This window comes from Triturus cristatus, chromosome 1_1 (assembly GCF_964204655.1).
Source record: "Triturus cristatus chromosome 1_1, aTriCri1.1, whole genome shotgun sequence".
NCBI lineage: Eukaryota > Metazoa > Chordata > Amphibia > Caudata > Salamandridae > Triturus > Triturus cristatus.
In genome coordinates, this window is record NC_140579.1 from 50577592 (window position 1) to 50591955 (window position 14364).

General features: G+C 52.6%; 1 protein-coding gene across 1 annotated transcript; it reads right to left on the reverse strand.

Annotated features, from left to right (window-relative positions):
- Positions 1-13195: 13195 nt before the first annotated feature.
- On the reverse strand, positions 13196-13947 carry LOC146869339 (butyrophilin subfamily 1 member A1-like). The gene has a single exon (XM_085653747.1). The coding sequence runs from the start codon at positions 13945-13947 to the stop codon at positions 13438-13440; it is 510 nt and encodes a 169-aa protein (XP_085509873.1). The 3' UTR covers positions 13196-13437.
- Positions 13948-14364: the final 417 nt, after the last annotated feature.

The following is a 14364-nucleotide window of genomic DNA, read 5'->3' on the forward strand; positions in this document are numbered from 1 at the left end:
CGCTAGTGGAATGTGTGTGTTTGTGGAGTGTTGTTGTGTCCGGTGGTGGCTTGGGGGGGGTGGCATGCATGATTGATTGTGTATGGCATCCCCCCATGTGAGGTGAGTTGTTTGTGTACTCACCAGGGTCTGGGAGTCCTGGTAGTCCGTGTAGTCCCTCCACCGCCAGCGTGGACATCACCTTCTCCTCCCAGGGATGGTATTGTACCGGTCTGGGGGGCGGCCCTCCTCCAGTGATGTTCCCCTGGTTGTGATTGTCAGTCATCTTCCTCTTGACCGTCCTCCGCAGATCGTACCACCTGGATTGGCACTCGTGCCTGGTCCTTCTGGTGGTCCCAACAGCATTCACAGAATCGACAATCCTCTGCCACATGGCGGTTTTTTCGGATATGCTGGTCTGTCTGACCAATGTTCCGAAGAGCTGTGGCTCGACTCTGAGGATTTCGTCGACAAGGATCTCCAGCTCCTCCTTTGTGAACTTTGGATTCTTGGTGGTGGACATGGCGTGGGGTGTGGGTGTGGATGGTTGTGGGGGTGTGGGTGTGGATGGTTGTGGGTGTGTGGGTGTGGTAGTGGAGGTGTGTGTGTGAATGTGATGAGGGGGTGTTTGTGTAGGTGGTTGTGTGAAGGTATGCAAGTGTGAGGTTCAAGTATGGTGGTGTGGGTCGTCTGTGGGCTCTGGCAGCAGTGGGTCTGTTGCAAAGGCTCATGGTTTGTGTGTGTGGTCCATTTTTATTGGTCCATTTGTGGGTGTGGCTGTGTTTGAAATTTGTGTGGGTGTGTTATGAGGAGTGATAGAGTTTTGGGCCTCTGTTTGGCAGTTTGGCAGTTGCAGGTCAGTGTATGTGATGTTTGTGGGGTTGTTGGGCATGTTTGGTGGTGTGGGGAAACTCGAATTGACTCTCCTTGTGTAAATATGGTTTGTCCTTGTTCAGTACGTGTGTTTTTCGCGTCAGTACGGTCCGTACATGCACTGGTGGGGGTACGGTCCGTACATTCCCTGGTGGGGTGTGGGTACGGCCGTACATACACGGGTGGGGGTTCGGGGCGTACATACACTGCTGGGGTGGGGATTCGGTGCGTACATACACGGGTGGGGGTTTGGTGCGTACATACACGGGTGGTGGTTCGCTGCGTACATACACGGGTGGTGGTTGGGTGCGTACATACACGGGTGGGGGTTTGGGGCGTACATACACGGGTGGGGGTTTGGGGCGTACATACATGGGTGGGGGTTTGGTGCGTACATACACGGGTGGGGGTTTGGTGCGTACATACACGGGTGGGGGTTCGGGGCGTACATACACGGGTGGGGGTTCGGGGCGTACATACACGGGTGGGGGTTCGGGGCCTACATACACGGGTGGGGGTTCGGTGCGTACATACACGGGTGGGGGTTCGGGGCGTACATACACTGCTGGGGTGGGGATTCGGTGCGTACATACACGGGTGGGGTTTGGTGCGTACATACACGGGTGGTGGTTGGGTGCGTACATACACGGGTGGTGGTTGGGTGCGTACATACACGGGTGGGGGTTTGGGGCGTACATACACGGGTGGGGGTTTTGGTGCGTACATACACGGGTGGGGGTTCGGTGCGTACATACGCGGGCGGGGGGGTGGTGGGGTGTTCGGCGCGTATGCGGGCACATGTCTCCATGGTTGCTATGGGAGTTCGGTTCGGACGGTGTTTTTTGCGTACGGTTGTGAAATATGGAGGACGGGAGGGATCGTACTTGCGCTGTCGGACTTAATTTTTCCGCACGGTGGGTTTTTCGACCGGGGACGTGTCGGTGACTTTTCCCGACCCGAGGACGTGTGGGGAAATCTTCCCAATGCGATTCGTATGGACTTTTTTCCGTTCGAATCGTACTTGGCAGTTTGTACGCTACTTTGACGATTCGGACGGAAAAAAATCCGGATACGAGTCGGACGGGGAATTTTTTTACCGGATCGGAATTGGCACCATAATGTTGACCTGAAAAAACTACCATCACTGGTTACTTGGATCTGTCCTTGAAAGCACTACCATCAAACTGCCTTTAAGCAAATAATTGAAGACCTTTCTTGTGAGCAATTAAGTACGGTATCAACATTTTTTATCTCCGAAGGAAAGAGTGGAAAAGTGCTGTGTCAACACCTCAATATTGGTAGATATGAACTACACCAGACACAAAGGACAACATAACAGCAAGGCCGATGGTGTAGCAGGTAGCGGACGAAACAAAACAGACCAGGAGAGCAGCCTCGCAGGGTCAGTAAAATCCTTACTCAGCTTGACATATTTCCTGTGTAATTGCAAGTACGTGTCGCTCTATGCAGAAAATAAGTTGACCATAAATCTAACTATAAAGTGCCCACAATGCCCAAAATTCGTGCAGTTAAAAATAACCTTTTTTATTGGAATGATTAACAAGGGTGGAGGCGTGGGAAAGCAAAGGGGTATGCACAAATTAGCATGAAAGGGATAGTATTTAGGAACATTAACCTACCAGGACGGCGTGTGCGATTGACTACTTATTGTGCCCGCACTGACCAGAGTACAACAGATGGTCATTTCTGACTACGGCAAAAGGAAATTAAAGGTGCATGCCTTTAGGGCACGAGGATTCTTGAAGGTGCAGATACAAAAAAATAAGACCGCACAGACGGCTTTTATGTCTGCTTTCGCAAAAGAAATTCAGGTTCAATTGATGCTGCTCACTATGGGGCATAGCAACAAGGGGCGGTGATAATATTACCGCCGCTTTAGAGCCCGTTTTCGGGCGAAAAGCAGCAATAATAGCACGTGTTTCCTTGCATTAGCGCCCCTTGTCTGCACGCCTCTCATCGCATCGCTAATGAGATGCAAAGGAGGCATGCCTGACAAAACACCATGGGAAAATATCGCTAACCCAGCTTCGTCATATTAACAACGATATTTTAAATCACGTTAAGTATGCCTTAACGCAGGAATTTAAAGTCTGTTAAATTCCCGACTAAGGCATACCTAATATGGGGGGTGGATTGTGTGGCTAAGACCACAGGCCCTATCACCAAGGATATTGCTGTTTTCCATGGAACATCGCTGGAAAACCAGCGATGTTCCCTGGAAAACACCGCTATCACTGGAATAATTATCGCCATTGCGCTATGCCTTGTTGATACAGCGCTAGCATGGCGATAATTTCCAGCGAGAGCCGGCGATATGCAATCCCACGCTAACAGCGGCCAGCAATAATTATTGCTGCCACTTGTTGAGATGCCCCCACGTTCTTCTACGTCTTTGCACTTACTGTGTGATTTACCGGCGTTGCCAGAGGTACGTTTTCAAGGTTGGAGGTGTTCCTTCTATAAGCTAGCCATGGCGCTCTCTCTCCTGCACCTTAAATTACATGTTAAACAGCCCTTTGTCCTTGAATGGTTGGCTTCTTGGAAAGAACTGGAAGCGGGCCTTGCTGAAAGAAAGCACGGCACCCCTGCGTCTAAGTTAGACGCACGGTGGCCCAGGAAGAGGGCATCACGGTAATAAGAAAGTGCTAATGAAAGCTACAGTATAAAACAAGACGCCCGTGCATAGTAAACTTATGGGCATGGCGGCCTGAGAAGCGTGCGCCACAGCAATTAAAAAAACCAAAGTAGTCCCTACACTAAGCAGACACAGATCAACAGCGTAACTAAGCTGTAGTTGGTCGGTGCTGCTTGCCTTAAAACGGAAGTGATGTTTCCGAGCGCCACCTAGTAACAAGCCAGGACAGCAAGTCAATGCCCGAGTGAACCAATGCCAGGTAGCAGGCGGGATTACACTCTGTCTACTAATTACTACAGGTCTTTCAGACAGCGCATGCGTGCTGCCTAGCCTCGACCTAAAAATAGGATAATTACTACAACGTCTAAAAAACATTCACAAAGCCAACTGAGCTGGAAGTGGTGAGACTTATGGGCTTTCCAATGCTTGTTGTAAACATATCTGTATTTTTAATGACCCTAAGTGTCAACGTCTTTCAACAGATGTGCGGCATTCTGTAATGCACAGTTTACTTACCCAAAGAAACCCCTTTCCTAAGCCATCTCGACTGCAAAGAGGACACAGTCAGGCAGGTGAAGGGTTAAAAACACCACAGGACACATTAAATAGGAAAGAGATGCCAAACAATGCTTTTAAATACTAACAAAGGCAGCGTGGTGTCAGAAGGTTGCACTGTCAGCCCGTCCAATTATCCCTTGGTCTTGGGCTAAGGGGTGTAATGACTATAACACCGCAAGAGATGGACTAGAGTCTGCCTGAAAGAAACCACAAACATTGTAGCACCCTCTGGCCAGGCGTGGCCAGAGGATATAAATATATAGGGGAAGACCGCTCGGGGTCCTCCTCCGTACTACTACAGCGATGCATGTGTCGTCATTCTTTGCGCTGCTAGGCCGCACGCTCGCCCTAGACTACGGCCACGTTACACTGGTGACGAGGGTGCTGATCACCCTGTGGCACCATTTCACCCACATCACTGTGGTCATAGACCTACCTGCGCGATAGCCCTGCTGAAAGCTGCTGTGCTGACTGCTTGCGGTCGTGGAGCCAGCCGCCTACGCCAGGGCTGCCGTGCCACCTCCCCGCCTTAAGAAGCACCATAACAGCGTAGCGCGAGGGTGCAGCTGCCTGTGAGCCTGTCGGACACCGCGGCTCCTCCCCTGACGTCACGCGATTCTGCACCAGACTGGGAAGAGTCCAGAGGCCGGCACCCAGGAACCATGCACACCTACAGCGAAGATACCACGTGGGAGCCCGGGTGGTAAAGCTTGTACCACAGCCACGCGGGGAAGGAGCCTGGAACTAACGGTGCCTGCAGCGGCATACAGACTCCAAGGACTGTCCAGGCCAGGACACACACACACAGACAGTAAAACATCAACCCCCGTCACACCAGCCACACAACACACCCAGGTCAGCACGCTGCCTCCTTTTAGCGAGCTCAGCGACCCCGTTACTTCGTTCCCTTGGTGGAAGATATGGATCAGCCGCCTGAACAACTACTTTATCTCGACAGGAGAAACGGACAACAACATCAAGAGGTCGCTATTACTACACGTCGCAGGGGAAGAAATATACAAACTCTTCGCCCATCTGCTGAACACAGGAGCCGCCAACGACTGCGGCGTGGCAGTCAGAGCTCTGGATGCACACTCTGACCAGCAACCCAATCCAGACTATGAACGTTTCAAGCTCCGCCAAGGCGGCCAAAGAGCAGGAGAGTCCATAGATGCATTCCACGCACGTCTGAGTGAACTAGCCAGCACATGTACAGCAGACGACCAAGCCAAAGAGGTGAGCACACAGGTGATACAAGGGTACCGTAACAAAACCCTTAGGAGCCTCATCCTCTGCCAACCAGGGAACCCGCTAGAAGATATCCTTGTCGTGGCGCGATCCCACGACCTGTCAGACGCCAGAGCAACAGAGATGGATCTCGCTATCACTCAGCAACCGGAGAGGCCCACCGCGGTGAAAATGGAGCGTTCGGATGCGATCCGGACACAAGGAAGACAACTGGCAAAAGTAACACATAGTTCAAAGTATGGATACTGTGGATGAGAAGGACATCCTCTGGAGGAATGCCCAGCACAAGGACGGACCTGCTCCAAATGCGGAACCCTTAACCACTTCGCCACTGCGTGCCGAGTAGGGCCCAGAAACAAAGGCGCACGTGGACGGAGGCCACCCTCCAAGTCCGTGAGACAACTCTCCCTGGAAGACCACGAGAACCTGAAGACGAGTACAGGAACACAAAGGCAGTGGCATGGCCTTGAGCACTCGTCCACCAAAGATGAAATTGAATGCTTCCTCATATCGTTCGCACGCGACTTGAAATGCAGAAGGCGCCCGCAGCCCACATGCGTAATTGAGATACCAGGATCCCGCATCACAGCTTTCCTCTACACTGGCGCATCCGTCAACGCCAGGGGCAGCCAGCAATACAAGCAACTGCACCCCTGGCCACAGTTGGTCCCAAACAATATCAAAATCTTCACAAATGGAAGCCAAACACCGTTGCCCCTCAAAGGAAAAATGATGCCAACAACTGGTGTGGCCCAGAAAAAGAACGCCTTGGCAAACTGTGCAGAGTGTGTGATGATCTGAGCATGACAGCTGAGGGCCTGGTGCTTAGAGGGTTAGGATCGTGATCCCGGAGAGCCTTCAAGAGAGAGTGACAGCCCTTGCACACGGAGGCCACCAAGGGACTGTCCGAATGAAGTCGCGAATGAGGGAGAAAATCTGGTTCCCAGAGCTGGAAGCTGCTGTTGACAAACTGGTGCAGAACTGCCACTCCTGCCAGATCACCAGCAGCCAGGAACCCCAAGCACCAATCATCATCGAAGAACCTGTGTCGGCTCCCTGGTCACAAATCAGCCTCGATTTTGGGAGCTTCCCAGATGGAAGAGTGACTCCGGTGTTAATCGACAACTTTTCCAAATATACAATCGTTGAAATGGTAGACTCCACTGCATACGCCCATGTCGCACCAATCCTAGAGAAAACCTTCGCCTTATTTGGACTAGCCCAAGAACTAAAGACAGACAACGGTCAACCGTTTCAAGGAGGATAATTCAGAGACCTACCTTCCTTGGGCATCCGACATTAGCGCATCACCCCTTAATGGCCACAAGCCAATGGCGAGGTAGAACGGTTCATGCGCACACTGAATAAAACCCGTCGAATAGCAGTGGCAGAAAAGACTAACCCGGAAGCGATGCTTCATTAATTTTTGCAAGAGTACCCTAGTACCCCACACTGCAAGACACAAGTATCCCCATGGTCCTTGATGCTAGCTGGGCATAGACGGGACACCCCCCCCCCCCATATCGGACCACAACACCTTATGAACCAGCCAACACCCAAGCCCGAAGAGCCCAAACCAATGAACTTCCTAGCAAGAGACAAAAGGCCAAGCCTCGGCTCCTCATGCCAGGGAGTCTGGTGCTGATTCAAAACCATCGGGCAGGATGGAAGTTCAAGACACCCTACGAACCAGGGACCTGGACGATACTAAGGGTGAACCGCACGGCCATCACTGCCAAGCGCGGAGAAGTAGTAGTCACCAGGAACGTGTCATAGTTCCGGAGAGTCGAGCGCCCGAATGAAGGAAACCCTGATTCGGGAAACAACGAAATTGAAACCGACTGGATCGAAGGAAGCTCACAGCCCATCTTGGGAGGGTCGCACTTGGCCAGTCATCCGAGCTCTCAGGCAGCTCCACCTGCAAGGAGCGAAGAACCGAATGTCAGCTCTTGGCCAGACCCAACCACCCAGACTACAGGTTGTCGGTCCAGCTCTCAATGATACAACTTGTGACCTAACCCATTGTCCAGTCAGAGACTGAAAGACTTTGTTTGTTAAGTTCTGTTGAGACAGTTTGATACCAAGCTGGGAAGGGATGTAATGACTGTAACACCAAGAGCGCAGGACTAGAGTCTGCCCTGGGAAAACCCACAAACATTGTAGCACCCTCTGGCCAGGCATGGACGGAGGATATAAATAAATAGGGAAATACCCCTCATGGTCCACCTCCTTCCCAGTACAGCTATGCGTGTGCACCATCATTCTTTACCCTGCGAGGCCACGCGCTCGCCCGAGACTACAGTCACGTTACAAGGAGCACAGAAACCAGTCTCTTGAAATAGAGGGGGGACTCTATCCGCCCGCATCAACCCCGGCCTCCTGCCTTGGTTTAACCTAATCAAAGACTACAAGTCCCAGAAGGAAGAAAACAAACCTGGACTTGGGGATCATTCCCCTACCTCACCTCGAGGACCAGGAACCCCCAGAAAACAAACCTGGACTTGGAGATCATTCCCCTACCTCACCTCGAGGACCAGGAACCCCCAGAAAACAAACCTGGACTTGGAGATCATTCCCCTACCTCACCTCGAGGACCAGGAACCCCCAGAAAACAAACCTGGACTTGGAGATCATTCCCCTACCTCACCTCGAGGACCAGGAACCCCCAGAAAACAAACCTGGACTTGGAGATCATTCCCCTACCTCACCTCGAGGACCAGGAACCCCCAGAAAACAAACCTGGACTTGGAGATCATTCCCCTACCTCACCTCGAGGACCAGGAACCCCCAGAAAACAAACCTGGACTTGGAGATCATTCCCCTACCTCACCTCGAGGACCAGGAACACCCACCTGCCTTTCTCGGGTGTGGAACTGGGAAACTTGAGCGCGCTGGCTTTCAAGAGGGGCTTCACCTTATGCACTGCACCTGTTGCAATATTGCCAATACTCTGCCCCCCCATGGCTGACATTTTTATGCAAAGGCATAAGAATACGATATGAGTATAAAAGTGTTCGTAAGTTTTCAGCACTGGGAGCCCTACCCATTTGTCTTCGATAAAAATTAGAATTGTGCTTAAAGCTTTTTCTTGGGTGCTCTGTTTGCATTTTGAGAGCGGCTGGGATACTATGCCTCGGGCTTACAGATGAAACAGTTTGAGGCTCGCAGGGGAGTTCAAACCTGCTAGAATGATGGCTAACGGCTGGCAATATTGAGATATCCTCGTGAGCCCCTATCTAAGCAGACCTCATGCTTTGCTCCTGTGTACAGGATACCAGGCCCCGGGGAGAGTAGCGTCTGTGCGCGGGTGAGATCTGCATTCAGGGGCTCCTGCCCCCGCCCCAGGACCTGGGACATACAATGGAAGCTACGTAGCAAGCGCGTGGCCGCTCGAGACACGACTGAAGGCGTGCTCTAGGAAACAATCATGCATGGTCCCAGCTTCTTAGGGGCCTCTTCCTGCGCACTTCTGGTTTCGTGCCCTCGGTTCTCTTCTTGGGCTGATACTCGGTGAGCCTTTTCTGTGTGTGGCTTCGTGGGTCTCTTTGCTGAGAACTTGAGATTCTCCCCTTCATTTGTAGCCTTTTAGTTCAACGCCGGGCACTGCTGGATTGAGTCCTTGACTGCCTGTCTTTCTTCTGCTTAGTGTGGCTGCTGGGCTCATTCAGCTAACATATTTGTGAGGCAGACTTTTGGTGGCCTGGCAGTGCTCTCTTCAGTTTCACCTTAGACCCAAGATGGCGCCAGCGAGAAGACGGGTCGGCGCTGCGGCGCTTTGAGTGACCGGGGGCCATAGACGACGAGCGACGGAGGGGTGAGCTGCCCTCCTATCCCTGCCTGGGACGGCCCGAGCATAGTGGGGTCTCTGAGGACAGACGTAGTAAAGACGACCTGGGCGCCCCCCCCTGGCCCCACCCCACCAGAGGTGTCCCGGACTGCTGCGGAGATCTGGCACCCCGCGGAGGCGGGCGGGCGGCCGGGCCTGTCTAGGTGCAAACAGCTTATCGTCTGGAAGAACTGCCGCGACGGAGGAGAGGGCTGCCTGGAGGCGGGGGCGCCCGGAACACTACACACGGCACTTTCAGTGGCCGGGGGCTCAGGGGGGCGGATGCCGGAGGGGTGAGCTGTCCTCCCGTCCCTGCCTGAGACAGCACTGGCGGGGTGAGGTCCCGAAGGGCGGACACAGAGAGACCAAGAACAGCCTCGGACGAGTGAGCTCCCCTCCCCCCGCCTCGCCAAGGGTGTCCAGGAACACAGCGGGGATCTGTGGCCCTCCAGCGGCACTAGCGGTGACGGGTGGGCGGCCGGGCCTACCTGCATATCACCGGCCAGCCATCTGGAAGAGGCGCCGGGAACACCGAGAGGGATGCCTGGAGGCAAGGGTGCCCGGAGCACCAGACAGGCGTAATCGCCCTGGGCGGGCAAGGTGTGGAGGCAGACGATCGCTGGCGAGAGGCTGTGGAGGGCAGCACCTTAAGAGTGAGCCTTGGCCCCCCAGGACGGGCAATGAATACTGGTGAGGGGAGACTGGTGTGCGAGTGACTGCGACGGGGTGGTGAGGCCGGGAAGAAACTGCGGAGGTGAAGGGTCTCGCCCCCACGTGTGCCGCCTTCTCCCCCCTGCCCCATTGTTAGCTGTGACGCGAGAGAGCTGGGACAGATCAGCAGCATCCAGGCGGACTGGCGAGGCGGCTAGGCGGAGACTGCCTCTGGTGCGGCCAGGAGTTACCACCGGCACCTGGCGGTCAGTGTTGCCAGATCTTTTAAGCTTTCTATAGCCCAAAGCCAACTAAAAAGTAGCCCAATATTGCTACTTTAGGAAAGGAGGGGCAGGGACGGCGTCAAGCAGGCAGAGAAGGCATTGGAATTGATGTTGCAGCAGTATGCCAAGTGAATATTTGTCTAATAAAGCGCTTTAACATACTACTTTGCTGGAGCGGTGTATATATATTTATAATCTGGCAACTAGCAAAAACCAAAATTTTACCACACAACCGTAAAAATATAGCCCAATTGTACGTGATCTAGCCCAATCTGGCAACACTGCTGGCGGTGCGCAGGCCCCGCACGGAGGTAGGGGCAGGAGGAGAGTCCCTTGACATGGGCTGGGACCTGGGAAGCCCATAGCAGCATGGAGGCGGCTGACTGTTATACACTGTTTCTGGGGCATTGACTGAGTCTGTGAGAGCCAGTGGAAGAGGTGCACATAAAGCAGTGGTGATCCAACGAGAGGCTGCGTGGTAACTGCCAGGAGAGACTGCTGGACACAGCTGTGCACTGGCCTGGAACAGCACCGTCCGGGGCAAGAACCCTCTGCATACCCAGGCCCAGAACCATCCACCATGGGCAAGGACAGGGAACCAAGGCCGCCACGACAGGGCAAGATGGATCAATTTGCAAAAGTCATTGCCCCTCCCCCCGAGGACTGCCCGACCCCTCGCTCGACACGGACACCCTCCTCCAGGCGATCAATACATCCAGAGAGGTACTACGGGGGGAGATCGGTGCAGTGGGCGCAGAAGTGTCGCTTCTGTGACAGGATCTTAGGAATTTGGCAGATAGAGTCACGGAGACAGAGACCCGGCTGGGTGAAGCAGAGGACTCACTGCAGGACCTACGCAAAGGAGTGACGGACCTGCAATCTTGCCACAAGGATCTACTATGGCAGGTGGATGATGCGGAAAACAGAGCATGCCGCAATAACCTTCGCTTTGTGGGCTCTAGAGAAGGAATTGAAGGAACAAACATGCCCGAGTATCTACATACATGGCTTCTACGCACCTTCCCGAACGACAAATTCTCTACTTGCTTTGTCATAGAGAGGGCTCATAGGGCGCTGATGGCCCGACCCATTGCCGGAGCACAGCCACGTCCTGTGATAACACGCTTTTTGAACTTTCTAGACAGAGATATGATTCTGAGAGAAGCCAGAAAGATCGGGGAGATCCGACACGAGAATGCATGCATAATGATTTTCCCAGACTATAGCAGAGAGGTGCAGAAGCAGCGCCGCACATTCGATTCAGTTAAAGCCAAATTGCGGAAACATAAGATCCAATACATGCTACTCTTTCCTGCGAAGATGAAAGTCCTGTTCTTGGGCAAATCCCACTTCTTCCAGACACCGGAGGAGGCCTGGCACTGGCTGGAGGAACGCCCTGAACTGGGGCGCCCGGAAGCGCAGATGCCTCGACGAGGGCCCCTCTGGAAGGGGTGCCAGACGATCCCCGGGCCCACAGCATTCACTACGACCGCGACAATCTCGTAGGGGGAAGACTCCTGGAGACAACTCCAGATGTGCCTAAAGACACAGGTAGAGTCAGATGACGCAGTGGATGCTCCTTGGACTCCAGGCTCTCAGCGGGCGTACACTCGCTCCGCCTTCCTAACCGTCTCCAACCGGACACCGAGAACAAAACCAGAGATTCTTCCTCCGGTGAGGAGGAGGCTGCGGATCCCTCAATGCACCCTTTGGCGGCTGAGATCCTCGCGATGGAACGGGACGCAACGGCGGAGGTTACAGCGTCACAGGGAGAACCGCCGGATTCCCACTCGTGAATGGTGGTCTGCAGAGTTGACCGTGGTCTGGATTGATATTTCGGAGCCGACAAGCTGGATATTCACCCCCCCTCTCTCTCTCCTTATTTTCCTTTCCTCTTTCTTTCTTCGTTACTTCTGTCAAAGCCTATAGAGACATATAGAAAACCCACGGAGCCGTAGTAAAAATGTAAAGATAACATTGGCGATTAAGGTTCCTGCAGGACGGAAATTTAAGTTTTATCTCGTGGCTGTTTCCACTGATGCTAAAGGATCACGGAGGATTAACATGCCTGCTGCAAAGAACATGCTCTTGTGTGTTCAGAGGTTTTCATGCGACAATAAAAATGTAAAGGTAACCTTGGCAATTAATGTTTTTGTGGGAGAGAGATCAGAAGTTTTATCTAGTGGCTGATTCCACTCATGCTAAAGTAGCGCAGACGATTAAGGTGCCTGCTGCAAAGAACATGCTCTTGTGTGTTCAGAGGTTTTCAGGCAATAATAAAAATGTAAAGGTAACCTTGGCTATTAATGTTCCTGCTTGAGAGATGGGAGTTTTATGTAGTGGCTGTTTCCACTCATGTTAAAGTAGCGCAGAGGATTAAGATGCCTGCTTCAAAGAACACTTCCTTGTGAGTTCAGAGGTTTTCAGGTGACAATAAAAATGTAAATGTAACTTTGGAGATTAAGGTTCCTGCGGGAGTGAGAAGGAAGTAGTGGCTTCATCCTTGAAGGAGTATGTGGGGATGTGTGGGGTCTACAGCGGAACTAGATTTCACTTTACTAAAAAGTGTTGGAAGAGTTTATCTGGTAATGGGGAGGGGGCGTTTGTGATGCAGACGGTTGGTGAATCCAGAGTCTTTTTTTGGGGGGTAGAATTTGGTGCATTTATTGTACTTTATAGGGAACAGTAAATTTCGGAGATTTAAAAAAAAAAGGTTGCTAGATCATTGCAATGAGTGACTGTGTGTTCTGGGAAATTGCCGCCAATCGATGTGGTTAGGGATTTAAGAATTTGGAAACACAAACCGTAAGACCGGTAGTTTCGTTGTTTTCAATCGATATTTTACTATTATAAACATGTTAGATTGGTCCATGGGGCCATGCATATTACATTTACCCTTATTGTCCTTTCAATAGTTTGTAGACATGCATTATTAATCTAATTCTAATTGGTGATTTTTGTTGTAAAGATGCATATGCCAGTCACATGCACCCCCAGCAACCTACCCACATGCATCCCACCAACAGCACACCACACCATGCCACTGCCCCATGTCACTGCACTAGACACCAAGTTTGCAGTACGGAGCACAGCAGCCAGACTACAACATACAAGGCGAGACCGTAGCCAATGCTGGTTTAATTCTGCAGAGACTTTATCATATGTTACATGCGGTTTGGTGCATGATTCACATGGCAAACATTGTCTGCCCTTGTTTTAAAAATGTACAAGGAAAAGAGATACATAGTTTCATGTGAGGCTTCTGGTTGTCATGGCAACAGGTGAGAGGGTCCTTGTGAAGAATGTTCTTTGGAATGTTGGGGTTTGAACCGTGGATGACAGTTGAGGGGGAGGGGGGGGGCTCACACCAGCCTCAGCTCCGCTCCTCCCCAGAGACAGAAGATCGGGAAGAGCCTCTGTGTGAAGGGCGCGCGCGGGAAGGAGTAGAGAAGCTCCATGGAGTCCGCATTGTACAGGGACAGCCGCCCCCCCTCGTAGTCCAGATACACCCCCAGCTTCCGGGGCTTCTCACGAGGGGACAGAGGGGTCGCAGGGGAGGTGAGAGCCTTGTACTGACCCGCTCCCCCCTCCACAGCCCAGACTCCCCGCTCAGGTGACCATGTGAACCCTCCCTTCCTGTTCACAGACTCCGCTGCGACCCCCACATACCACCCTCCCCCCTCTCGCAGCAGCTGCACCTCCCAGTAATGTCTGCCGGAGGTGAACCCCTCGCTCCCCAGCACACAGCGGTAGGAGGTGAATCTCTTGGGGGTGTGTGGCAGAGTCTGTGCTGTGTCCGTCCGTCTCACACGTCTCCCCCCCTCAGACAGGAGGAGCTCAGGATGAGCCGTGTCAGGATCCAGAGTCACCATCACTGCAGAGAAGAGATTCACAATTAGAGATTTAATGACACAAAGAAAGGCTGTAATTACTGCTTCTGTTTTACATGTGATTAATGTACACCACACCTGGAAGGAGCACGCGGCACTAGAGAGTGCGGCACTAGATAGCGCACTACACTAAAGCGCACAGCACTAGACTGCTCACTACACTAAAGCGAGCGGCACTAGACCGCTCACACACTAAAGCGCGCAACACTAGACTGCTCACTGCACTAAAGCGTGCGGCACTAGACTGCTCACTGCACTAAAGCGAGCGGCACTAGACTGCTCACTACACTAAAGCGAGCGGCACTAGGCTGCTGACTACACTAAAGCGAGCGGCACTAGTCTGCTCACTACACTAAAGCGAGCGGCACTAGGCTGCTGACTACACTAAAGCGAGCAGCA